General features: G+C 43.0%; 1 protein-coding gene across 1 annotated transcript; it reads right to left on the bottom strand.

The window, feature by feature from the left end:
- Positions 1-34: 34 nt before the first annotated feature.
- doc2g (double C2-like domains, gamma) lies at positions 35-27503 on the bottom strand. Its single transcript, XM_072462973.1, has 11 exons — positions 27333-27503; positions 25256-25649; positions 24689-24768; positions 24171-24245; positions 20967-21076; positions 14303-14429; positions 14053-14103; positions 12615-12739; positions 4637-4718; positions 4365-4461; positions 35-654 (listed from the first exon to the last, which is right to left on the bottom strand). The coding sequence occupies exons 2-11, from the start codon at positions 25629-25631 to the stop codon at positions 515-517; spliced, it is 1263 nt and encodes a 420-aa protein (XP_072319074.1). The 5' UTR covers positions 25632-25649; positions 27333-27503; the 3' UTR covers positions 35-514.
- Between the last annotated feature and the right edge of the window lie 489 nt (positions 27504-27992).

Raw genomic sequence — 27992 nt, 5'->3', positions numbered from 1 at the left:
ATGAAAGACATAAGAACAAGAATACTGAGACAGGTAAAGGTACAAATCCACCAAATGGATTTTTTTGTGCTTTATAATGGTGTTGTTTGCATTAAGTCAACAACCACTAAAATATGTCAAATTTACCCTCTAAGCAAACTGTATTTTGGACCACACATGCTTGGCCCAAACTCACTTTAAGAACGGCTTCTTCTCGAGTGAAGAATGACGACATCCACTATACACAATCTTGTGTGAAGTTCTTATGGGGACATTGTCACGATTTTGTTTACCTTCAAAAATATATTTAGATTATATCTTACCACTAAGACTAAGATTAGTATCAATACCATATACTAATACTTGGTCCAGTACGCATAACAATAAATGACAACTTGTATATCCACCATTATTGCATTTTTTAGCCTTTGCTGTGGTTTCTGCTTTGCTCGATTGCAGCTTTTAGCCATCTTTTAGTCAGGGCATATGTCAATGTGTGCATCTGTGTGTGTTTTTCCCCAGCGTCTTGTGTACTCTAGTCCGGTTTGTCATTGCTGGGGGCTCCTTGCTGCGTCAGTGTATGCCAGTATTCCACTTTCTTCCCTTTGTTTTTGAGACAGTCAAACCAGTGTCTGAGTCTCTCTCCACTTGCCTTGATCCCCAGTTCCACTCCGCCTGCATGGAGAAAAGAAACAGAAAATGTTTATGTTAAAAGAGCTTTCTGAATTATATTTTGTTTTCCTTCCATTCATGACTGTTTTATGAGCTTGAAAACAAAAAGACCATTAATAACACCTACAAGTATTGCACCCACGCATAATCATGAAGGGAGTACAACATAAAGAAATATTTGAAGTATTTTCTTTTAAAGATGCAGAAGGACGTAGCAGAAAAGATTGCGATAAAAAAAGATTTATTGAAAGAGCAGGGCCATTGAGTTGGATTGATCTAAGGTCTGTTTGTTTGCAGAGAAGCAGGATATGACTCAAACTGAGGGGAACGGAGGTGACAACACTGCAAACTGTTGAGCAAAGAAAGGCGCGGCAGTTAGCACGCTGACATTATCACAATACTACTCCCTGGACTGTGATTGGGCACCTAATGAGGCATTAAGTTTAAACACATTATTTTGTGCCAAATTGGGCTGCTACTGGCACTTCAGACACAATCCCTCCAGTTGGACAGTGGTTTAAGATGCTGCACATACGCGGTTGTTGCTTCCCATCCTCAACTGTTTGCCGAAAGTCTCTCCCCTCTCTCCCCCCGCTTCATGCTTCAGCTGTCAAATAAAGCCTTCTGACAAAAGAAATCTTCTTAAAAAAATAAAGGATTGACTTGTACAAACATGCCTCGGCTGTTGATCTGAATAAGCAGAACATTTGTGCCTAAAGCTGAACCCGGATGTGACGGTCAGCTCCTTTTTCTCTTCACATGCCGCAAAAAAAAAAACAGTGCAGCAGGCGTAGCAGGTCGAGTCCGAGGGTTTTGACAGGGTAATCACGTAGACCAGTATGTCACCTTCACCCGTACCCCCGTGGCTCTCCCACATCCATGGAGGAGATCGATGAGGTGTTGCCCGAGCCGACAGGATGCGAGTGACAAACGAATGGTCAGCCAATGTGACGAGACAAGTGGGGGGACAGCAGAAAGATGAGGCACCAGCGGAGGAGAGAAGATGCATGAAGCAGCCGTGCAGATGCCAACAGCCCTGTCTCTTATTGAACGCTAATAAAAGTCAACGGGAGTGAAAGGAGGTGTGCAATATGTGTTCACACTGTATTGCAACTGACAAACGCAATAGCTCCAGACTCTAAATGTCAGAAAATGTTTAAAGTATAAGCCTGACCTTCGAAATATTATACAGTCCGGCACAATGATATAGCATGGTTATTATAGTCTAATACGTAACGCCTCCTAATCAATGTGTATGGCATTATCAATCAAATCTATTTCTGTAACGCACAAAAGCAACCTCAATGGGCGACAATGAAATACAGAAGCAGATTAAACAATGTTCACAGGAATTTAGCAACCAATTTATCAACTCTCATCACTTTATTAAACAGATTTATGTAGTATATGTCACCTCTCCAGGTGGGTGGGGTGTCCTTGCCCCAAGTGGAGGAGTTCAAGTATCTCGGGGTCTTGTTCACGAGTGAGGGAAGGATGGAGCGTGAGATCGACAGGCGGATCGGTGCAGCGGCTGCAGTGATGCAGTCGCTGCATCGGACCGTTGTGGTAAAGAGGGAGCTGAGCCGAAAGGCAAAGCTCTCTATTTACCGGTCGGTCTACGTTCCTACCCTCACCTATGGTCATGAGCTTTGGGTAGTGACCGAAAGAACAAGATCGCGGATACAAGCAGTCGAAATGAGTTTCCTCCGCCGTGTGGCTGGGCGCTCCCTTAGAGATAAGGTGAGGAGCTCGGCCACACGGGGGGAGCTCGGAGTAGAGCCGCTGCTCCTCCACGTCGAGAGGAGCCAGCTGAGGTGGCTCGGGCATCTGTTTCGGATGCCTCCTGGGCGCCTCCCTCGGGAGGTGTTTCAGGCATGTCCCACCGGGAAGAGGCCCCGGGGAAGACCCAGGACACGCTGGAGAGACTATGTCTCTCGGCTGGCCTGGGAACGCCTCGGGATCCCCCCGGAGGAGTTAGAGGAAGTGTCTGGGGAGAAGGAAGTCTGGGAGTCCCTGCTCAGACTGCTGCCCCCGCGACCCGGCCCCGGATAAAGCGGCAGAAGATGGATGGATGGATGGATGTCACAAAAAGGATGTCAAACTTCAAAGTGACAATTTTCCAGCAGTTTGTTTTCATTTATTTTCCAATACACTCCATATTAATAACCTAGACTCGAAAATGTTCAATAGATATAGCGTATAATATCACAGACTAATTATAATGTTCCATACTGTGTATGTTTGCTACACTATGCAGAGTGGCCTAGTATAGAATTGACTTTAGGCCATTACTGCAGTGAACATCTAATAATACATATGGCTTGAATGCAAATGTAATACTTATGTCTGTTTTTATTGCCACATTAAAAACAGAATGACGGGACTGCATGCCTTAGCATTAGTTTTGAAGGTCAGTCATTCAAAGTGCTACACGCTCCAATGTAAACAAATTCATTAGTCGCGCAAAAATGATTTGCCTTGGCTAAAACCATTTGCACAAATAACTCTTATATCATTTAAGACATGGAGAGTTAATAATGACATTCATGAATCAGACTTTGACCTCGTAAACGAGCCACTGATCCGAGGCGCCATCACAACATCGTAAACATGTTACAACTGGGTTCTCCCACGCCTAAAATGAAATGCCACACTGGTAAATCTTCCAGTGTGCAATTGTTTTACTTTCCAGAATTGTAAGGAAAGAGATTAGCCTTCAAAGATGGGAGAACAGCACTTGTATAATGTGCCCTCTGTGTGGAATACATGAATGATAAGCGTCGCAGGAAACACTGAAAGGTTTAGACGCCGTTTTCCCGTGTGGAAAAAAATAAATTCTTTCATGGATGTTGAACCATGATGTGATTTATTGCCCGCGTTTTCCTCAGTATTAGCGCCTCTCTCATACTCACTTTTCTCCTCTGCCTATCTCCACAATCTCACCTTTCGTGCCTGACATGTCCTGCATCGTCTACTCAGCCTATTAGTGCGCTTGTTAGTGCTGGCTGTCCTCATAGTTCTACACTTAGATTGTCCTTTATCAATTCGTTCCCGCCATTCTTCTCTCTGTGCGTCTGCGTCATTCTTCTCCCCAGACCCAATTAACATAACTGGCAGACGGCCGTAGCCAGACCTGTAATGATAAGGTCCAGGGCAAACGGGTGTTGTCTGGAGCTTTGCGTTCGACTGATGGCCCTTTTCTCCCGGCGGAGCTAATAACCCACTGGGCTCATATTAACGCCGAGCATGGCCCACCGAACCCTTGCCCACCCGCCCAATCAAACGTTTTGAACATGCAACCGCGGAGACTGAGCGCTTTGATCCGAGGGGCCTTCAAGCATGCCGGGCAGTAATCCATTCCCGCTGTGCATCCCTAGTAGCTTCCCACCGCTCCTTAAGCTCCCCCGGGTGCAACACTTGCTCGCGCACAGGGCCAAGCCAAAGCTGTTTGGCAGTTGTTGGCGGAGCGGCGAGCTGCAGTGCCAGCACCACATTCAGAAGATCCAGTGAAAACCATTTGGCTTTAAGACTTCCATTCCCCTTCATTTGAATCTCATAATTGCTCTCCGTTTTCCTCTTTATAATCCCCAGTGATGCCTTCACCCACCCTGTTTGATGTTTGCTGCAACAGCTCATCATTCATTTAAAAACACTGCTTCACATTCCTTATGCTATCTTCTTTATTCCCACCATCGGCAATTCAGTCAACCTACCAATGAAGTCGTTGCTCATTCCCAAATCGTAGTCCCACACAGAGATCTCCAGGGTTTTCTTTGCCAGCTGGTCCAGGGACACTTCATAGGAGAACTCCTGTGCAGGTGGCACACACAAGCACATATTCGTATCAATGATTCATTGACACATGAAAGGAGAGGCATAATGCTACAAGAATATCTCAAGGCAAATGAAAATATAAGCTTAATAGTGGCTCATCAGTTATGTGTAATGTTGAGGAGAATTATGAAGCAAAGAAGTCCAGTGGTACCTCGTTGAATTCAGGGTTTAGAGTCTTCTTCTTTACTGTTGTTTTGTACTTGGACTTTTTCCCCATATCTGGCTGCAAGACGCTGGAATATAAATAACACATGGTTAGCACCGAGCCCGTAAAGAGGATTCGTAACAAGGTACATTGTATGCTCCTGTTCACAACATGACTCTCACAACCTCGCAAGCTTTGCCACTAAATCTTTTAAAAGCACCAGTTCCTCACAGCGCTAAATTCACTGTTATTGTCCACGTTCACCATTAGCCTCCTATTCATGCATTCGGCACAATTATTCCGTCTAAATGTCTATACATGTAAGTGGGCGCCCTTTACCCTAACTACCAGACGCTGATTGCTGAAAGGTGCTTTCAAAGGTGGTTGAAGCAGCAGCACATATGCCGGGCTCTGTGTGGCCGGCCTCACTGTGAATCATGATTATTGCCATTGTTGGTGAACAATACACAAACTAGGAACTTGCTTAGGCATCAAGGTGCAACATAAAACAGTGTGTAATAATACTATTTTTTAAAAATAATAAACAATAAAATGAATGATTAAAATGATCAAATAAAATAAGGACATGCAAAATAAAATGTGTAGAATGATAGGGATTTAAATGCAAAGATGAGAACAATACCCAGATACATAATTTAGTGAGATTTACAGATGCAATTGAACTGTAAACAAAGGTAGGAAATATATCAAATGGGGTGTATATAATCTCAAGTTAGTAAAAATGCTATAAAAAGTGCTAAAAAACAGTTAAGTTGTGTAAACAGTGATATTTCTGCACTTTTACAAATAATTTCACATTCGCCTGATACTTAAACCTCAACTACTACATTTAAAGACTTTATAACACATTCCTGTTGGATTTACATAACACCGTCTGACAATCGTTTATCGACACACTCCAAAAAACATCGAGATATTGATTTGCGCCAACCCCAAACCGTAATCGGGCAGTTTTGCATGTAATCGGGATTTGCAACTTCAAAAAGGCCGAGTCAGCGGCACAAGGAGGCGACAGAAAGACGACTCGAGGGCGTCGTCAGGAGTCGTCATCAGCATAAATTCAGAATCAAGATGTTCGGCCTCAGAATGAGATATCTCGCTCTGCCAGCCTTCCCCGGAACAGTGACGAGTCCTTTCTTGACAGCTGATGCATGAGATGGGCTCGGGGCTGTCAGTGTGCGGCCCAAATCAGAGCAAGAGAAAGATGGGGCGGTGGAGGAGATGGGGCTCGGCAGAAGGCCGGAGGTGGGGGTGATGGTGAAGTCGGTGTACATTAGCTCACAGTACAGGGAATAAAACGCCACGCGAAAAAGCCAGATTTCACTGACTGTACTAGCGTGAGCAGTTGTGTTGACAGTGGATTTGTAGCAACTCATCCATTCTGACGTGACTTATGGTGATCGCAACCTTTCTTCTAGCTCCACGTCACGCGCAGATGGATTTGCAGGTATTTAAATAACGGCGGGAGATAATGATCTGGGGGGAAACGGAACCGTATTTTGACGCAATAACGATCGTGAGTCATCGCTGCAAATGCATCATTTAAAAGTCAAATAAACGCACAACTTCCTTTCTCATTCTACAATACAATCTGTAGTTGATGTGCACGCAGTCTCTTATCCAAGTTTATCGACTGTTAGAACATCACTTGGAGCATCTAACTGTCTGTGACGAAACACCATGCGCAGTCAGTGTGTGATAAAAAGGCGCTACCGTATTTTCCGGACTTTAAGACTGTAAGTTTCATAGTCTTGGTCGGGGTGCGACTTATACTCCAGATCGACTTATATGTGATATTATTTGTTATTTTCACACTGGCAACCGCTTTTCACACATTAATTATTTTCACACTGACAACCACAAGAGGGCGCTCTAGGCTCTGAGCGACGCAGAAGAAGAATCAGCACTTCCTCTACCTCCGGAGTTTGGGGAGTTGTTTAGAAGTGACAGAGAGGAAGAAGAAGAAGAAGAATTCAGTGGATTTAGTGATTTGGGGTAATACTGATGCTTTGGTAAACTTGTTAGCATGTTCTTTATGCTATAGTTATCTGAATAACTGTTCATATGTTACGTTAACATACCAGACACTTACCACAGTTCTGTCTGTGCGTCATGTAGCTGAAGGTGTTAGCGTTAGCATACGTACACCTATTCATCATGTTCTCTAATCTGCTATTATTTTAAATTGTATTTCAAGATTAAATGTCTGTTCTTGTCTGGTGTCTGGTCTATTTTATCAAATAAATTTCCCCCAAAAACGATTTATACTCCAGTGCGACTTATATATGTTTTTTTCCTTCTCTATTATGCATTTTTTGGCTGGTGCCACTTATAATCCGGTATTTACTTTGGTCACTCTTTCATCACAATAAACACTGTTTTGGATTTGTCACATGTTATTCAAACCTGTGGATGTGGGTAATGCTGATCTTTCTTGTTATGTGCTATGGGCCTATGCACCATCTCTAATTATATTTCTCCAACATTTAAAGCCATAGGAGTTTTTTTTTTTTTTCTAGTTTTTTTCTGTATCCAACAAATCAATTTCTGAGGACAAATTGTTCCACTGCTGTTGAAAATCGTTAGACTGGAAGTTACAAGATAATAACAAATCGAATAATCCGAATAATAACCCTGTCGGTCGTAGAGGCTGCAGTATGCACAGGCAGATGCGCATTGAGACTCACGAAAAGTTGAGTCCGAGCCGATATCTGGTTGTTGAAAGTTGGCAAAGGTGATCGTTTTACTTTCTTTGTGTATGTTAAGTTTTGCTTTCTTTGTGTACGTTATGTTCAGGATGCTGCAATCAATGAAATCCGTGTGTAAATCTGTTGTTTTCTGTTTTCGAGGCAAACCTGGCAATGCTTCAAGATAAATCCCTGCACACTGGTTCAAAAATCAAGGCTTTTATTCAGATTGACGGAAAGATGTGTTTGTATTTATACATCACCCTGAGCCAATCAGAGCTTATCCTAAAATACCTGGTCTCGTCTCTCTTCGGTCCGCGCACTCACAGCGAAGAATTGCAGAAGGCACTGGAGGAATCAATACATGCGTTCGCACATCCGGGAACTTGTGCAGTGGCAACCGAGTCCGCCATTTTGAAAGGGGCACGACAGCACGTCTACTACATACGAAATCCAGGAATTATGAGGCCAAAATGCCAAAAACCTGCGTTCTGTTAGGACATCGCTCTGTTGACTGACCAAGAAATGATAGCTTTGTCGTGTACCTTAGTTTGCGGTTATCGTCTAAAGAATCAAAGTATTCGTAGCTCATTATGCCGTAGAAAAGGATCCAGTTGTGTTGGTTTTTATATATCGCGTGCCCCTTTTAAAATGGCTGCTTTGGGAAGTCCCGGCTGTATGACATCACCGCGAACGCATGTATGGCGAGGGGCAGTTATACAAAGGCAGAATTTGACCAGGCGCCTGTGTGAAGGTGAGAGCCCGAGGGATGCCCGAGCCGAGCCGCGCCAAATCACATTTTACATGTGGCTCCGACGCGCCGCTGACAGAGGCGCCCAACTGACAGCAACGCTTACAATAATGATGAAAAATAGTCTCTACTGCTGCAGCACAACTCTGCCTGAATAACTGCACATATTTCAGTGGGAAAAATAATTTAGCATCGTCTGCGGCTCAGAGATATGAGGGATTATCCAGGTTTTCTATACAAAATGTGCTGCTGCTGCTGCTGCTGCTGTTGTTGTTACATTACCCAGTTCACTATTGTGGGATTCACTGAGCCCGAGAATGTACTGCAGAAGTCCTTTCTGTTTTAACATAAACATCTTATTGAGATGTTGATATTCACGGACAGCCAGGAAATAAAGACACACGTTTACCATGAAAGAGGTCAGTTTCTGTAACGGTTTATAGTTAGTTAGCTGGATGTTTTCAAGTGCATACGACAAGTTAGACTCCATATTTCACTAACACGTAGAGATTATGTAACGTATATGATTATATTTGATATCTTACTTAACATTTATTTTTTCAATTCTTTCTTTTCAACTAAAATTTGACAATGTTGGGAACGTTTATAATAATACTTCCTGGCAGGACTGATATGAGAAAAGCAGAGGTATATAGTGTTACCTGGCAACCATATTGTAATGTAAATTCAATCGTTTCAATTGGACAAATCATAATACCTTGTAACACCTTTATGTTAAATGATTGCTTGAACTGACAGAAATAAGTGTCTGTTGTGTGAAAATTGTCCCTGCACTTTATAATGAAAAGTCGCTTATTGATGACATAAGCAGAGGGTTTTGCTCAGCACTTCCTGTAATTTTCAAACTGCAACTTAAACTGCAAATGATGACACATATTTACCAAAGTAAGTCATAGTTAGAAAAACTCTGATTGGCTCAAGGACTTAATTTCAGTTCATCAACAAGCCGAATAAGGGAAAGTTAAAAAGTCTAATTACTGTAAAATAGATAATCTACTTCCAAGCAGGAGAAGGTTAGTTCTGTAGATGAGTGAAAGCGAGAACTCTACGTGAGAAGGAAAAGGCAATGTGACAAAGCGACAGTCTAAGATGCGGCGTGAGCAAGTGAGTTGAAGCAGAGCGCAAACAGCACAAAGCAGAAACATGTTTTTCAAAGTGATAAAACGAGTGACAGCTGGAGAGAGGAGCTAAATATATGTCCTATGGAGAGAGCACACATGAATTTCATTTCTCACGAGCATTCAGAAGACAAGAGGCAGAGCAGGAGTGACGCCGGGTCACTTTTTTGTATAACCGTCTCATGTCAAATGTGCCAGAAAAGCCTTTTCTTTTCCCGTTTAGCTTCACAACACAGACAGAAGCAGAGAAAGAAAAAGTCTGTTAGCGTGATTTAGAAACATCCATGTTTTCTTGTGAGGAGAAGAGGAATAGTGTTGAGATATTTCTGACATTTTGTCACTGCAATGGCCCGTAAGGAGTGAGTGTGAGTCAGAGAGAGGAGCCTGCAGGACTAACACGGCAGCACAGGCCACACAGACTGGCACCACATCAGCTTTGGTTACTTGCTGCATGAGATCCACTCAGAAAGATGTGTAGAAAGCCTTATTGCTGTGATAGGATGGATCATGGGAGGAGCAGGTCGTTGTTCTTCGCAGGCAATTCAAATTATTCAAGACAATTTTTGGGACGACTTCAATATTTCCAATGATGTAGAATTTGGGCTTGGATGTGATTAGTTTGGGAGGTGGAAAGGTCCCAAACGGAGTCCCTGTCTCTGTGACGTAAACTTCAGGATCCCAACACTTCCGTTTGAGAGTTGAAATCTCGACTCGGGTTTGTGTTTGAGGTCCGTGTGAGCTGCAGGACATCTCCACTCTTATACTAACAAGAGAGCTGTCACACATATAACAAATGTGCAGACTTAAGTGGCTGCAAACTAACAATTACTTTGGAAAAACACACACAAAATACCCGTTGAAGAGGAGCGTTTCTGCAAACAGCCAAACAACAAATAAGATAATGGAAGTGTCAAAATAATGATGCTGGAGCTATAATTTCCAACACATTTTGACCAAACTTTGACCACGTTGGCAACTAAAAATGACCAACTTCAGATGTGTATTTTGGATGTCAACGTAACAAATACATCTTGAATATGGCCACTTCATTCCAAATAGTAAACAGACATACAATATGAAAACAGAATAATGTGATATTGATATTGTGGTTTGAGAACTGCACACGGAATCAATAACATTCAAGTAAACACTGTGACAGAATGAATGAGGAACTGTAAGTAGGCCCCGGTGCTGAACATTTAAGTAAAAGGGCGTACGAGAACAGTGAACCAGAGCCTTTACAGAGCTCTCAAATCAATGTGAACGTAAAAGACTGAGTGGTTTTGTGTGACAGATATGTTCTTGGAAACAAAATACATCACGAGACACCAGCAGTGAAGCTAGCACAGAAGGATAGGCTGATTTAGAAGAGAGAAGCAGTGTCTCTACCTTTATTTCTTCGGATGATAGAAGATGTTCTTGGTAGTTTCGTATGAACTGCCATGTGAATGATGAGCAGTTGTGTGCTCGAGTGGACTGGAGTCTCCACAAGCACTTAATAATTTACTTCATTGCTGTACTTCCCTCAAAGACTAATTTATTTCAGTGTAAGGGTGCAGAAGGAGATGGTTTTGAATAGGTGATTAGATTTTCTGCTGTGGGCTCGTCAGAGACAGACAGGAACAAATGAAAGCCCTTGTATTGATTCATTTGCATATGTTGTGCTGCGTCGTTTAAGGTGAATCTAGTGCCTTGGGCTGTTTTAATAATGGGGGGAAAGACTATATCCTTTTTCAAAGCAACCAACAGCAAAGCTACATTATTTGTTTTCAGATCAGAGTTTTTGTCTTTTGCTTTCTCCCATGGAGCTGGAACAGTGATCTAGAGAGGGTTATGTCACATTGGGCTAAGTGGTCCTCGTTTAGCAGCCAGATCACTTTTCTCTGATATCGAATTACAGGATTACAGAGGATTTTATTCTACTACTGCTTTGTTTGATTTAATCAAGCAAGAACCACCAGGTGCAGAGTAAACCGATAAGAGAAAAGGGACGTGTTACTTCACAATCCAGTGGCATGTTAAAACATGTCTAAGAAAAGCTTGAATTTCAGGGGCTAGTCTCAGCCTCATGCAGCGACGGGTCCGTTTATTTAAAGTAAGTAGTACAAGTCAGAGTGAAAAGGTAAGGGGTAAAGGATCACATTTTATATTGCACTGTTGCACCATTATGACACTCAAAAGTCTTTACATCAAGGAGCCACTCCATCATTCCATCCATTCATGCCCATTCACACACCGGGGTACTCAGACACCTGTGGGTCAGTGGGTCTGACCGCTCTACAAACAGTGTTTATGTCGGGAGCTGACTCGGACCACTGACTGCAGTATTTGGTGGGAAAATGCTTGTGTCTGAGAAAATGTGAGTGCATATCACAAAAAAATATAGAAGAATTGGCACTTCCAATGAAGAAGCCATAAAATGTCAAAACAATGAATCATGTTTATAACAAAACTCGACAAAATCTGTTACAAATTGTGACTTTAAAAAAACCCTTTTGAACAACAAACAGGGTGATCTGTGCCTGTCCTCCTGCCTCCCACTGCTGGAGGTGGAGGCAGGTTAATCAAAGACTCAACTGTGTGGGTTTTTATAGTCAACAGTAAAGGCCATTGAGGCACCTTCGCTCTGCTGAACACAACCACTTCACTTTACTCTCCCCACAACACCTCCTCATCCTACTGCAGGGTTGACGACTACAAAATACCTTAAAACACATGCTAATCCTATTCATAATGTGTCTCAAGTGTCAACTTTTAAATGACTTGTCCAAAAGGTTTAAAGTCGTGCTATCAAATTCCCACCATGTCGATCTTCACATAGGACTTTGAGAGAGGAGACGCCCTCACCTGGGGATAGTTACAGTTCAAGGTGTTTTAAATGTGTTCAAATAGCTATGTGATGCTGCTGAACCCTAGGTGTATCACAGTTAGAGAAAATAAAAAATCCATTTGAGAACATAGTATGTAAGAGCAGAGGGCGCGTATGGCGATCGCCTTGAACGCAGAAGAATAACGATTACTCAAAAAATGCTCTAAATATAACTCCCAAAGAACCAGAGCAAAACAGAACTCCACTATGTTGCACATGAAGGTAAAAAAGAAAACTAATCCCAAGGTACAAGACTTCAAAAAGGAATGACTATACATTACGCTTACTTTCCTGCATCTTCAGCCTTTTTTCAGGCCCGGCTGTTCACTTACACACAACCCTGCCACTTTTCGAGCGCTGTAAACGGTGAAAACGTGTACTCAATCCCAAGAAATGTTATTGGGGCATCTTTCAGACCCAGCGGCGTGACCACAACACCTTTTATTGCCTTTAATTGCATCATTTTTCCCGGGTGACAAGTCCAAAGTGGCGTGTCGCGTTTTGTGACGTGACTTACATTTTAACAAAGGGGTCGGAGTAGCCGTTTGAGTCCATGGCGGCCAGATGGGCACAGCGTATGATCCCCACCAGTAGGACGCCCTTCTCGGTGTTATAGCAGAGCGACACCAGGATGCGGCCGCGCTGGAGACACAGGGAACAAGCATCAGACAACAAGCACCTGCCTCCAGCCGACAAACACGCACACGGTGGGAATCCTCTGTTTTTGTGCCGGCGCCATGAAAAATGCATCGGCGTAAATAATACATAACAAATAAAGCCTTTCGGAGTGTTGAGGCTGGGCTGTGTGTTGAGAAGGAAGTCAGTAATTACAAAAACAAACTCATTTCTTATCTCTGACTTGCAAAATAACTCTGGCTTCAGCTTCATTGCATCTCAAGGCGGTATTTCGAGCCATGACAAAAGTGCTATTGCCCTTTCCTCTGAAGATTAAGGAGATGACAACAGTTCTGGACTATAAATCTTCTTTAAACTTTCATTCAGTATTTGGATGTTGTTTTGTTTGGTTTGACCATAATAATCTTGAAGTTGATGTTCATGTGGTCCCTGGGTTTGCAAGATAAGAAGACCTGGTTCCAACTTGTTTGCATTCATGTGCGTTTATCTCATCTTGAGCACTAACCTCTGCGTCTGACTACTTTAAACAATATTTAATATTTAATTTCACTTGCAATCTGCTCATTGCTTTTTCTTCTTCTTCTCCCACTTCGCCCGCCGGGAGTGGAACAGGCTCATTGATGACCTGTGGACCCAGATGCTCTTCAGCTGCCTGGTCTCTACTCCAGATGAACGGCTCTTCATCTGGAGCTCCTCGAGGTTTCTACTTTTCCCCAAGAGGTTTGGTATTTTTTCTTGGCCGAGAAGGCGGGTCTAAAGACAGGGGACTGTGGGACATTTGTCTAAGGACACGGGATGCCAAGTCCTTATGGTTTAATCTGTTTTTACTGTTGCTGCTTTTTTGGGGGTTTGTTATTTTTACTTAAAGAAGCCAAGGTTACATCTGTAATTAATTTAACAATAGTGTCTTCTGTCTGTGGCTCTTATGATATGGATGTAGTTACATTTAGAGAGCTCCATTGATAAATGGATCAGCTTTCATCAGCTGTTCAATCAGGGAAGCAGCTTGTTTTCCTGACTTGTTCATTTTCTCAACTCGGAAAAACATCTTCTTGAGAGTTTACGCAGCATTAATATAATATAATTGGCCCAGGAGTTACAAAGATGTTTCAGTACCGTAAGTAAAACCTTTCCAATAAATTATACTCAAGTGGAAAGTGATTACTTCAAAATGTTATCAATATTTCAGCCACCAATGTTTTGAAGGTAAGTGAATATTTCAAGCGCAGAAATAATGGAAAATCACAGTCTCACGTTCGGTGAGACTGCTACGAGATTGGTAATAATGGCAATCATGACGGTGGAGATTACTCGATTACCTCTTCCTCCTCCGCTCCTTGTTCCACCGTTTGATTGTTGCTTTCTTTATTCTGCAATCACAAAGGCACACGGACACGTCACGCAAAGGGCCTGCAGGCGAATATCCGTTCCACAATATAATACAGCAGTTCAAATTGACACCAGATTGCCCTCAAGGTGAACGTCCACAAAGAGAATTGGAAACATCTCGGTATAGGCTGTTCCGTGGACAGAAATCCATTTCCTCTGCGCGTGATGTATTGAATTCACCTGTGCAATTCTCTCCAAGCCCATGTTGTAGCGCTTGCTCTCGCCCTCCTTCAGCTTCTTCAGAGCGACCCGCACTTCCCCGATGAATTCGTTTCGCCCGAGCCTGTCCATGTCACAGACGCAGAGCCTGTATACGTACAAAAAAATATAGATATTATAAGGAGAAACGCGCCAAACGAGCCCTTGACATCACTGATTATGGTGAAAGAGCGTCTGAACAATCGATCAGGCGTCCCGAGTGTAACGCAGACTGACTTGGTGAATGATGCGGAGGTGTGTGAGCGCTGGAGTGGACCGAAGCTTCCACGGGACAGGGGGCTTAATAATTGACTGTGGCTCCATCTGCTCACTCTACTTAATTGAAGAAGATGTACTCTGGACTATTAATGAAATACAGGAACTTTTACCAGCATGGTGATGCTTTGTTTTGGCAACGTAGCAACGTAATTAATTTCACGATGCACAAAAGGAATACATTCAGAGAGAAATTAATACAGAGAGTTGATACGATGAAGAGAGACAGTTTTTAGGAACATGTTTGTAGAGCAGAGTTAACAGGTTTTATTAGAATGGAGGCAACTGGAGGCGAAATGAAGTAGATGATATGATATATTTTCGAAAATTAAATGACATCAGAGCCAAACACCAATGGTCTTTAAAACAAAAAAAGTTATTAATGAATCATTTCCAGTGTATAAACATCAATTAGTTTGCTAGCATAATGATCTCCAGCCTCAAAATTTTATTTGAGCTTCACATAAGGTATAATTAGTTCTATATATCTGTAAATAACATTAAAAACTGTTGGAGTCAACATTTCTGTCCCGGAAAACCTACAAATCTGGATTTTGTATTAATCAAAAATGCTATCTGTCATAATCTATTAAATAAACAATTCATGCAAAATATAACGGTAAATATCTTTAAATCAGGCTCCATTATTAGTGAAATGTCCCCTGTGGTTAGTTAGTTTCTCTATCGGAATCACACTTAAACTTTTGTCTCCATTTCGTAAATTAAAACATTTTAAGATAAGATACGATTTAAACACCTTACCTTTTAATTTTTTTTATTATAATCTTTTATTTTAAAAGGGTCGATAATGAAACACCATCAAAAGCCAAGGTATTTAATTTTCTGCATTCATCACCATTCTCTTACCTAAATATTGCAGCCATCGTATCACATAACGACCACTGCGGTTTCGATTTGATTGCGATAAATCATACTGCCCCAGTGTCTATGCCCTCAATCTGTCAGAGAGCTTGACAGAGGATATGCACTGCACCCTCTTCTACCCTATATGTTCAAGACGTTTGGCAGAGAAACCTTATTATGACCAACACAGCAATTTTATCTTTATATTTTGCGAATTGTTCTTGTTTTTAAGTCCCTGGACGCTCACAGTTAACACTGAGCAGTTTTTCTTCACACCAGAGTCGGGAGAGCAGCAGGACGCAAAAAACTAAAATGGCTTTCTAAGAAAAAGTGAAAAAAGTGTTGTTTATGATGACAAAAAGTTCACTGAGCAAACAGCCAAACAATGCATCACCATCATCATCAGTTCTTAGAGAATAAGGAATCCCCCAGTTTGAATGAGTCACCAATGAAGCATCTCATTTTGTGTTTTTTCCCATAATATTCACTTCACTTCTTAGAAATAACAGTCAACTCCAAATGAAAAGTATTGTATTCATCATTATCAATAGAGAGGCTAAATTTGATACAAGAAATGCATGCTGTACTTGTGTAGTACTTAACCTACTTCATATATCTAACTGTAAAAGTCCGAGCTTAAACTATTACTCCGGTCTGAGGTTGTGATGCATAAGTTCATCAACACTGATCTTTCATCGGGTTTTTCTCTATACTTTCCGCATGAATCAATACAACTTCTGCCGCTGAAGTGGTTCTGTCAATCCCTTTTGGCAGTGCACTGCTGAAATTCAATGGAGGGTGAATATTCCATCAGAGCCCATCACCTGCTGCAGAAATGTTTGACTATTCCCACACGGACATCGCCGCCGACTCCTTTCTCTCTCTCTCCCTCTCCCTCTCGCTCCCTCATTGATCTTGTTCGCTTCCTGTTTGCATCCTGTTCCTCTGACATTTGGTTGTTTGGCACGTCCGTTCAAGCTTTTTGCTCGTGAGCGATGAGCGTCTCGAATAACTCGTGACTCATGCGCAGCGCTGTCACATGGCCGGCGCAATTTTGGGCCAAACTCGTCGCCACCTTCTGTTTCGATGCGCTATCTTCTCCCGCAAAAAAACACCAGCTTTAGAAACCCTCCCCAAAAGCCAGGTCCACTAACTGTCAGAGCAGCGCACCTGGATCTTCAGATTAGATAAAATGAAGGGTCAGTATTAAATGGGAAGAGAAGAGAAAGAACCGATGTTTGTGAAAGGTAAAGTTTCTGAGACCTGCATCTGACACCGGACGCCTACTTTGCACTGTCAAATAATCAATTGTTCTCCTATTGACCCATACTTCTGGAGTTGGTCTTTTTGACCTAATCCTGACATTGTTTTGGATTCACACCAAAAAACGAATACATTCTCATTGCATTCTTGACCTGAAAATGTAATCAAACTCAGACCAAGACTAAGCTACAAAATCATATCTATCTCGGAGAAAACCCAACATTATGATTAGTTGGAGGCTTTACTGTGGGACATTTTCAATTAAGTCCATGCTGCAAATTTGCTTATTGCAATATGCGCCTGAGTCGGCAGCTGGTAAAGGATTTCCACAATCTTCCCTTATTTCCGACGCCACTTCTGCCGATCAAGGTGATTTTTCTCTTTCTTCAGCCTAACCTACAGTTCACCTAAGGCACCCAATCTTAACTCGCCCTTTCGCCACTAAATCAAGCACTCTTTGTCCCAATCCCCTAACTGCTGAAGAGTCTATTACAAAAGCCAGACAGAGGCAGGGGTAGATAGAGACAGAGAGGGCGAGAAATAACACAAAAAGAGACCAGACTTGGTACTGTCTGTCCTCTGCAGCGCATTCTCCTGAGGTTTAGTCACATAAACACCTGAAACTTACAACGGATCTAACTGTCTTCGATGTAATAGCTTTAACATATGCACCCACTAGTCACACGCTGAGGGCCCGTCATATCAGAGCTGTTTTGGGTTTATCGCAAACTGGATTTAGTCATGGGATCTGGCAACCCAAGTGGGGAGCTCATTCTGCTTTCTGACAGGATTGCTGGCTTGAGAATCATAAACAAGTGTTACAAAACTGTTCAGTGAAATTGAATGTATTATTTTGGAACACAGATGGGCAATGTTTATGAAATATTTACGCGAAATCCTTCATATCCTAGCATAAATCCTGCATGTTGTGACGCTTACGAGGCAAACAATGCGGTACGGGAACACTAAAAAGAGCCAGGAACCGCACACAGAAGCCAAAGCAGAAGATGAAGTCGAATTAAAAACTGTACGTAAACGGCATAAACAACACAAAGCAAATTGAAGGTGCAAAATCATGGCAGACGTCAGAATGTAAAAACAAACAAAAAACAAAGGAAATAAGGAAAATGAAAGGAAATACATTTAAATTGAGGGGTCTTCAAATGTTTTTGCTCCATCCAAGACTCAACAACCTCAAGCGGTCCCACCACAACAATTAAAGGATTAGTCGGTACGAGACGGACCGTGAAGTCTCGATTGAGGGAGTTCGTTTGCACAGCGGGTCTGACCTTTACGAGCGTTGAAACCTCTAGTGGCCTTTAGAAATAAAATGTGCACACTCGGGACTAGACTTATTGAAAACATCATCGTGGAGAGAAAACACTGTAACAACTTAGGGAGCTTTTTGTATCGTCCGAGCCCTTTTGTATGCGGCTTACTCATAGTCGGTCATTAAGTGCGCTTTGCTGCTGCATAATGGTTTTATATAATCAGTGGAACCGCAAATGAGGGAATGGATGTGAAGGGAAAAAAGTTGGACTGCACTTCATGTAAAACACAAGCCTTTTAACTCGCCTCCAGGAAACAAGCTTTTTGTCTGACACCGAACGCAATCTCGCAAACTTTTAATGACTCAAGTGACTGCAGCTCTATAAGTTTTAAAAAATATATTTCCAAAGACTCCAGAGAACAGCTTCCACTTTCAGCAAGTCACTATAGACTGTTGCACTCAACCAAGCAATGAGTCACATATTGATCACCACGGATGCTAAAAGTTGAAGCAGAAAACTGAATACATTTACTATAAAGAACAGGGAATGGTGGGAACAGGGAATGGTGGGACCTTCTGCTACAGGCAGCGTTTCCATTCTATTTCAGATTTATTGCATCAGAAATGACAATACCACACGCAGGAAAAATGCTTGAGCAGGCCAAATAAATGATTAGTTTGCTATCACAAGACGCCTGCAAGCGAGTCAGCAGTTTTTTTGCCCGTTGCCTCCCTCTTTGTACAATACAAAATTCAGGTTATGTTCAGTCGAATCACGATAATTACTGTATCGACTTTTCCTTCAATAAATGAAAGCATGAACAATATTTCATCGTGTGTACATTTACGTTAATGGAACATTTTCAGATTTTCAGAGCTGAGGAGAATCAATGTTTTTCATGATATTGCCCATTTAAAAAATATTTACTGGGATCATCCTGCTTCATAGTAGATGTGTCTGTGGCAAATATCAACCTTTATTGTGATATTTTCTATTAACAAAATATCACACTTCAGAATATATTATTACTGTGACAGGCCTAGTAATGTTCCTATTCAAAACACACTTCTGTCACGACACAAGCTTGTTTCTTTACAAATTGGAACATGTAAAAGTCACTAGTTGTCTTTTCTTTCATTTGACTGAGCTTCTTTCTTCCCTTTTGTGTCCTGCAGTGCGGGCCAACCTAATTACACCATTATCTAAGTTTTGTGAGCGCAGACCCTGAGGCGGCATGTCTACAGACGGTCTACAGAGAGTCTGCGAGCTCGGTGAGGCGGAGCGCGCAGGTATCACCCAGCACGGCAGCGCCAGGTCTCCTTCCCGCTGGGACCCGCACAAGCAACGGCCAGAACCCTGCAAGTAAACATCTCTCCGGGGAAGCTTGTCGTTTCAGTGCACGGCGACCAGGATGCGAGCACAGGAGTCAGGGAGCGTTTTATTCCTCTCGCCCGCGCTGTCTGCTCAGCCCGTCTTGTCACATCACACACACACGCTTCATTCACTCACATGTTTTATCCTCACTGTCCTCATTCTTTCCTTCTTTCGGCTCTCCTTAGAGTAAACCCGGCTTTGGCACTGGGCTTTTTTTTATCTCGGATATAAGTAGATTTCTCCATTCATCACATTATCCGTGTCTGCGCTGGCCCCTGGCTCCTGTCCATCCCCTCAGACTGCCAACCCCCATAGTCTCCCCTTCCTTCCTGTTCCTATGCGTTTTTTGACATCATTCATGCCTCTGCCAGGTTGTTGTCGTTGTTGGCGGCCTCCTCGTTCTCCTTTCATCTTCTGGTTGACACTCCTCCTCCTCCTCCACTTCCGCGTTCAGACATCACACGCTGCACACGCTGCTGGTGTGCGTCTGCAGGCTGGTGTCCTTGGCCAGAGGTCGAGTGGCTTTCCTCTAGTTAACCACCAAAGAGGTCCCTCGTCAAGCGGCACTCTACACGTGTTGTCTTTTTTCGGGCAGAGTAAATGTTATTTTTAAACATGTTTGGACTGCGCCTCAAGGACGGGGCCGCCTCTCCGTCGACAGAAGAAGAGGCCACGCGTGTTGCTGTTCGCCGGTGATTGCCCTTGACACGTGGATGTAGACACACACGCGCGCACACCTGACGCTTGGCAATGATACGTGACGTGTGGTGCGCCGTGTTTCCCTCAGAATATCCAACCACCGACACCATCCAGTTCTGTGACAAATCTGGCGAGTCAAATGCACGGACTGTTCCAGTATTCACGGCCATTATGCGAGAAAAGATCAGTGTGTACCAGTTTTAATCATGTTTACAATTATCGCTCTAATCATTTACAAAATTTGAATGATATGGGAGTTTGTTCTGCAGCTAAAAAACCTGGAACAAGGACGTGACTTTTAAAACATGGATAACAAACCGTAACGATAAATGATAAAGGTGTGACAACACATTGAAATATCATGATACTTTATTGATATCACGAGTTTTTGTATCGATCAATATATTTGGGGGATTGTTCATTGTTATGGCAGCACAAAGCTTTTGTGGCTTATTTGGATATTGTCTTATCATGATATTGCATTGTGAGCCATGTATTGCGTATCAAATTGAGAAGTCCTTGTACTTGATTCTCAGTCCTAAAAACTGCCAGTCTATTTACCTCTTCTGCAAGTTAACAAGTTAATAGTTCCAAATCATCACAATTTCAGACTCATGGTTACATTTCCACCCATAATTGAGTTGCCCTGCTGGTACATGACCCCAATTTCTTAAAAAAAAAGGAAGAAAAAGATCTAGGTAGAGAAAAAGCAGCAGTTAATCAAACAGGTTGCTCCCATTGGCTTGAGTGTGATAATGAATTACCAGGAAACGCTCACTAGAAAGCCTAGAGTCAGTTCACCAGAGTATTAACCATGGGTGTCCTTCTTCTGCGTGATAAAGGGGTCATGAGCTGCCAAGGTGATAGTGCTAATTGCTGACCAGAATGAAAGTTCCTACCTGAGCGTTTTTGTGGTCATGTCGGCCGCTGTGATGCCGTGGTACACCAGCGTCTCGTTCCAGACCGGGTTCAAAGTGTTCTTCAAGGTTTTTGTGCGAAGCTTGTTTGCCTGCGGACAAAAGAAGGGACGTTTATTTCAAAGGAAACCTCAGGGGAGACGACAGTGTAGATCAGAAAGAAGGGGGAAAATGAAAAATGAGGAAAAGTGAGGGACACGGAAAGATCAAGAAAGAAGTAGAGCGAGGAAGGGAGGGAAAACATAATTTATCTATGTCCCTGAGGAGATGCCGTGTCAGCTGGTGCCGAGTGTAGAGGAGAACGAGAGGATGCTTCCCTCGCCTCGCCTCACCTGTCCATCTGCTGCTCCAAAATATTATATTACGGCCCCAACACACAAGAGCCCCATAACCGCTCTGCTCAGACCACACAGCAACCACCACACGATACTATTATAATGAAATATGAAAGCTCCCCAGAAAAAAACAAAATGCCCTGGACTTATCGGATCACAGTCACCCTTAATATAATTTGTTGTCTCCTCGTCACCAGCCGCCATTTGTTTAGATGTGTTGTGTGATGTAGGGCCTAAAGGTGTGTTTTCATATTTTTGCTACACTTTACTTTACGACTTTATTGGTGCTGTACCTGTCTTTTACTGTAATAAAAAAAAAAAAAAAAAGTTAATTTTAAACCGTTTGCCGCAGTCCAAATGTATCTCTCACTTTCTTTTATTCATTTATAGACACATTTCACCATTTTCCAAGGCCGTGGTGGGGTTTTGTCATCACAGTAGCGCCAACGACAACTTGCAAGCTGATAGCACGGCAGCGTTACTTCCTGGTGGGCAAAAAATGAGATGCAGACAGGACACAGCGTTCTCATTTTGACCTTTAGAGCTGCTTTTCCAATATATCTCATAAACTGTTCTGCGGCAAAGTAAAAAATGAGCCCCTTAAATCTTCAGTCTGGGCAGACCTCCCAACCACATACAGTTCCAAGTGCTTCCCTGAATGCAAGAGTATCTCAGCTCAACCTTGAAAATATAAACCTGTGGCAAGAATGTCAAAATTAGAAAACATTTTTTGTAGATTGATAAACCATGTAAAGCCAGAGGCAGAGGTAAAATAATTATTCTTAAAGTCTGCCACCTTACTTCTTTTCCCACTGGAATATAGACTGCAAGGATGTTGACGATGAAAAACTTTACCAAGCAATTTTAGTAACCAGTTCAAAATGGCATATGTAACTTTGATATATTTCTTTTAAATGTCCTTAGAGGTGACAGTGTTCAGTATGCATCACTCATGTCTGAGGTTTTGAAGATAAACACCTCTCTGCCATGCCACAGAGAGCCTTGGGCCAGACGCTGTCCCCTCGCATCTTCTAGCCCTCTCTCTCTCTCCTTCTCTGTCTGTGTCCTCTCATCCCATTGTTCTGCCTGGGCTGCCGTGCCTGTCCTCCCTTCCCCACATTTCCCATCACTATTTCCTTTTTATCCTCCATTCAGAGAAGGGAACTTTGGAGCTTATCAGTCAGACTCAGCCCCTCCAGAGCGCAATCCATGGGAACAAGTGTTTCCTTCTGTTGGTTCTTTGATTCGTTAATGGTAGGAAAGGGCTGTAAACTTGGACAATGCAGTGCCTTCTGTGTACATTTATATCTTTACCAAGCGCATCTGCTCCCTCTCTGCTGTCTATTCACACCTGCTCCTTTGACCGCGCTTTTCCTCTTGAGAAGAATGCTAAAAACCCTTACTGTACCTCTAAATAGCAGGCGTTTTTGTTTTTTAGGTTGAATCAAAACAAATTATTTTAATTACATAGATCGATAGATAGATAGATAGATCGATAGGCATAGATCGATTTAACAAGCACATTTGCGAGATCATTAATCAGCAAAGGTTTGTTTTGGTGTGGAGAGCCCGAGTAATGTATTATTACTGTCACATTAAAACTACTAGAAACCAAAGAAAATGGCTGCTGTTGCCTATACATTACAAACTAAGCCCAGTTAAACTACGTGCAACCGACTAGCAAGGGGCGAAAGGCAGGAACCGAATTATGACTAAAAATATGATATGTCTGAATAAATGCATGGCCATGTGCTGCTGGTGTTGCTCTCCATGTCATCATCTGTGCCGCATATTTCACTATACAGCATATGGAAATCAAAGAGCATAGGCTGGAAGAGAAATCCCCCATCTCCTCACTAGACTGCACTTAATCAGGTGCCCGGTGGCTTACTCATGCCGGCGCCGAGGAGTTGGAGGCGTGTGCTCTTGCCCCGCCGCACGCCGCGCACACTCCCACTTTTCGAGTGACGCTGTCTGTCTGCTGGATATTAACAAGCTCTGGTTCACGGGTACTTACCTACTCATTGACGCTCGCCCCCACCGACGCCCCGCTCACCCATCAACGCGAGCATGTTGACGTGAGTCGTGTAACAATCCTCCCTGTTTCCATGACAACCACCTGCTGCTGTCCTCCCCTCATCCGTCTCTCCTTCCCTCCCTCCCCATTTCACCGCTCCCTCCCTCCCTTCCTTCCACCCTCCCTTCCTCCCTTCCTCCGTCTCTCCCGCTCTCCTCTCTGTTGTCTGCCTCCCCTTCTATTCGCGCACTGTTGGTATTTCAAGGTCACAGAGGGTCACAGCCAGATAGTGAGATACAGAAGCAGATAGGCTGGAAAAGTGAGCAAAAAGGAGAGTGATGAACAAATCCCCCAGGCATTGTTATTGTTAGCTCTGAGGACCTAGGACAGGCGACCTAGGGTGTGCTTTACTAGTCAAATACTGCACTCCTCTTACGGTAAACTTGTTTCGTGTCAACCTTCAGCAAGAACACCACACAACAGGTTGCAATAACTGTGGATCCTTTCTTTCGGAGCAATCCTTATCTACTGAGCTGAAGAGAAGACAGGAGCGGAGCAGCAGACCAGAACCCGCATGTGCTCACTAAATCACTGCATTGGATTAGCCACATTAAGCAGTAACCAATCGAAAATGCACTCTGCGCAGTGGGTTGAAGCAACGCATTACATTCGCTCCATACTGCTGTTCCAATGTTTGCTCCATGGTTACAAATTGAGTTTAAAAAAAACCTCAGATCTTGATCAGAAAGTGTCATTGTCTGGGACAGCGTGTGCGCTATCCAATCTGGTAGCATGTTACGCTAATTGCCATTGAGGTAAGCCTGGAGCAGTGACCTTGCTAGCCCCTGGGAGAAGATGAAGCTTGACGTATGGATCGGCCAGCCCATTGGAATCCATGGCTTTCAGTCCCTATGGACACAAGGAGGACACATATATGTGTTACATACAAAACCAAATGTCCACACACATTTATACTACAGTGTGACGTCATGCAGCCCCAAAACACTTCACACAGTGACAGGGTCAGAAGAAGACAGAGAATATGACAGGGCTACAGTAGTTATATCACTGCTTTGAGACATTTCTTTTCATGCCGCCTTTCTCTTCCCTCCTCAACTACTCTGGTGCTGTCCTCGAGGGAACCGAACATACACATTTTACATAATTAATGACATATCACAGTGCTAAGTGATTGAAGGTTCATGACCTTAAACAATGGAACAACTAATGAACTGTGATTCAGGAACATTCACTCTAGTCCATTGTAAGGATGTGAAACAGTCCAACAGACAGATGCAGTGACAGGCAGAGCTCGTTGTGACAAGGAGAGAGAGTGTGAAAGAACTTCATACCTTTGCTTTGTTAATAGTACAGTGAAGAATGTTGTTTTCTTGATCAAAGTGTAGGGTGAACTCTAAAGTTCCCAGGTAGGCTGCATGGACAAAAACACTGGAATTACTGGAAGTCAACGGCACTCACTCATGTACATTTGACGGCTCTGAGTCATGATGATAGCAGATGGCCTTTAAAACTAAGGCTACCTAATATTAATTGATCTGTCTCGTTTGATTACTGGTTGAGAAGCACCCGAAGGCCCATGCTGCATCACTGCTGAGCTGGGTAATAAAGCACATAAAGGTTGAAGTGACTAATGGTTTTAGTAAAAGGCCTTTCAGTGCAAAGAATGACTTGTTTTTTCTTGGGGAAGACATTTCTGTAACTCCATAATTAATACACTGTTTTATAATATATTTATTGTGATAAGCTAACAACTAACATCAACAACAGACAAAATACCTGATCCATGATGTAACTACTGTTTAGCCTTTTTCAAGACATGTTCTACAACCCTATAAATACTTTGTGACATTTTGAAACTGTGATGTTTTGTTTTCCCGATATGGTGCAGGCCTACTCACTGTCTTCATCATCAGAGTCAAACACTTCCTCCTTGTCGCCGTCATTCTCTGCTCTCCTCTCTCCATCCTTGAACCCCCCTGTCACGCCATTGAAAGTCTCTTCCTTCAGGATCTTCTTCTCCCGGGGCGGCGGGGGGGTGCAGGGGTAGTCGTGGAACCGCGGGAAAAAGTCTGAGATCTGCGGGATGGGGAGGATGGGCCCCGGGCACACGTTGATGGCAAAGTGCTCCTGCATAGAGATCTTCACGGGCGAGGGCGGGGGCGCGGCCACGGAGGGGGACGTGGCGGAGGGGGAGGGTGCCGATGATGACGAGGATGAGGGGGGCAGGGCCAGGTGGGAGGTGGGGTGGTGTGAAGGAGCTTTGGAAACACTCATGTGGACACAAGTGCACGACTGCGAAGAGAAGAACGAGTAACAGCAGCGATGAAACAAAAAAGAGAAAAGGCACACAACAAAAGGCAAGAAGTACGACAGCAATCACGCCGTCTGTCAACTTCACAATGGAAGTTTGTGCGGGAAAGTGCAAAAGGGACAGAACTATTAGAAAACGACAACAAATGAACAAGTCGCAACACAGCCGATGAAAGCGAAAGCCTGTTTTTTACGCACTGACAACTTCTTGAAAGCCGAAATGGAATTTGTCTCAAACTATTTGCACTTCGAACATGACAAAGCGTGAATCAGTATTCAAACATTCTGCTGTAAAGTCATAAATGTTCATCTGCTCACTTGACTCTAATCCTACACTTTTCTCTTCTTCACTCTTCTTTCTTACACATCTGCAGCCCCCTCTACAGTATTTACATAATTCAGCCGAAGCCTTCATACCATAGCATATTCCTCAGCTAATGGAACCAAATAAAAGTAAACCAAATCCTAACCTTGTTGAGCTGACGGGGGGCTTTTCTCTGATTAAAAGAGACTCCGCTCTTTCATTAAGCCGCTTTGTGTTGGCATGATTTACTAATATAAGAAGTTCTAACACACACCAGTGGTTCTAGCTCAGGGCTTTCTACTAATGCAACAACCATATCTGAGGAATGAGCAATAAAACAACAGCTCCAATACACTAAAAAGAACACGTCATGCAGCCTTAGTAGTATTAACTTAACTCTAACAATGTTGAAGTCGAGACGTTATTAAAAACTTCAAACCTTGATGTGAAAGCGCGCTCTGTAAACGACAGGTCAACAGTTTCAACTCTCTTAGCGTTTGATGAATTCATATATAATTAAAAGCCTATTACCCAGTCTCTTTGTGATTGGTTCGGTAGTTTTTGTACGTCAATGGCCGATTGAGGGTGAGCAAAATCAAACGTGGGACACAGACACAGAGACGTTTACTTCTCCTAAATGATGCAACTTGTGCCATAAACTGTTGTGGCAACAGTTAATTATCTGATTGCTTTTGTGTTCACTGACGCTCACAGGCATTAAATTGGAAAGCGAGCTATTGAGGTTTACAGCACGCAATGATGTGTTGCTAAATATTCCATACGATTCAATTATAGGAGTCAGGCGCGGATAGGATTTGAATTTTTAACTGAGCGGCCGCAGGCTCAGTAGCTACTCAAAAGGAATCAAGACTCTGAAAATGATCCCTGATGTGGGCAAGTCCTGAAATAATTTTTTTGCAGCTCACTTGACGTATTGTTGGCCATAATTTCGCCTCGTACACATTGTTCTGCGTTGCAAAAAAAAAATCACACCGTGCCACACCGAGCTCCAGCAGAAGCTAATACAAACTCTTTTGATCTACAGCTACCATGATCCAAGAGGGTATCCAAAAATATCCGTGCAGGCTGAACTCCTTAAACTTGCATTTCCTGGGACACGTACCTCGCCGTTCCACTTCTGTCTGAATGACACGCATCAACATAAAAGCCCGGAGCACTTACATAGGACCGTTTACTCAATCACACTTATATAATGATAATAATGATGATGATAACAGTGCTGTCGGGGCACACGTCTCACACCATGTTGCTTTGAAAGTCGATCATTGCCAGTGTCCTACATATGGATGCACAGTGCACACATGCTATCACAGTTCAGAATGATGAGAGGGAAAACATACCCAGGGACAATCTTCATCCGTGCCAGTCGTGCATCTTGCCTGCTCTCACGTCCTCCAGCTTTTCCACATACTGAGGAGCATGCGGACCAGCTCGGAGTCAATATCTCCCGCCGCTATACTCTCTCGCTCTCTCTCTGCCCCTCTTTCTGTGTCTGTTAATCGCATGCACTCCTCTCCTCTCCTCTCCGTCCCTCCCTTTCTCGCTTTGCCTCGGTCGTGACGTATCCACCTCGAATCCCGCCACTGTTTTGCAGACGGTGCATATCTGACACTCTCTCAAAGGGGGGAAAAAAGGGAAGAAAAACCATGGAAAAAAAGAACAAGTGAGTTGATTTCAGAATAAAAAACGCATTCAATCCGTTATGAATGAAATGTCAGAGTAAGTGTCTGAAAAGTGGTCTGACAATGATATGTTATTTGCGAAGCTTTGTGAGTGAAATGAACGTGTCATGTGGTTTTTACTCCTTAAAAATCAGTCTATTTTATTTGCCGCAATTAGTTGTATTTGACCCTGATTTATACTGTCAAGGACGTTGTGAACTGAAAAAGTGAAAGCACTTCCTAACGAGACTTTTGCCCTGTGTTCAAACGGTGAGGATATAGTGCAGAGAATATAGTGGCTGGTGCACTCGCCTCACATCAAGAGGGTCCTGGGTTTGA

This window comes from Eucyclogobius newberryi, unplaced genomic scaffold (assembly GCF_026437365.1).
Source record: "Eucyclogobius newberryi isolate DKJ021-1_F unplaced genomic scaffold, fEucNew1.0.hap1 SCAF_4, whole genome shotgun sequence".
NCBI lineage: Eukaryota > Metazoa > Chordata > Actinopteri > Gobiiformes > Gobiidae > Eucyclogobius > Eucyclogobius newberryi.
The sequence above is the reverse complement of the archived record's forward strand: the minus strand, read 5'-3'. Positions and strand labels throughout refer to the sequence as shown.

Excerpts from the sequence above, each read along its gene's own strand:
- doc2g (XM_072462973.1), bottom strand. The coding sequence starts at position 25,631 with ATGAGTGTTTCCAAAGCTCCTTCACACCACCCCACCTCCCACCTGGCC. Across the intron at positions 24,246-24,688 it reads GTACTATTAACAAAGCAAAG|GGACTGAAAGCCATGGATTC; the intron begins GTATGAAGTTCT and ends TTGTGTCCATAG. Across the intron at positions 14,104-14,302 it reads GCTTGGAGAGAATTGCACAG|AATAAAGAAAGCAACAATCA; the intron begins GTGAATTCAATA and ends TTGTGATTGCAG.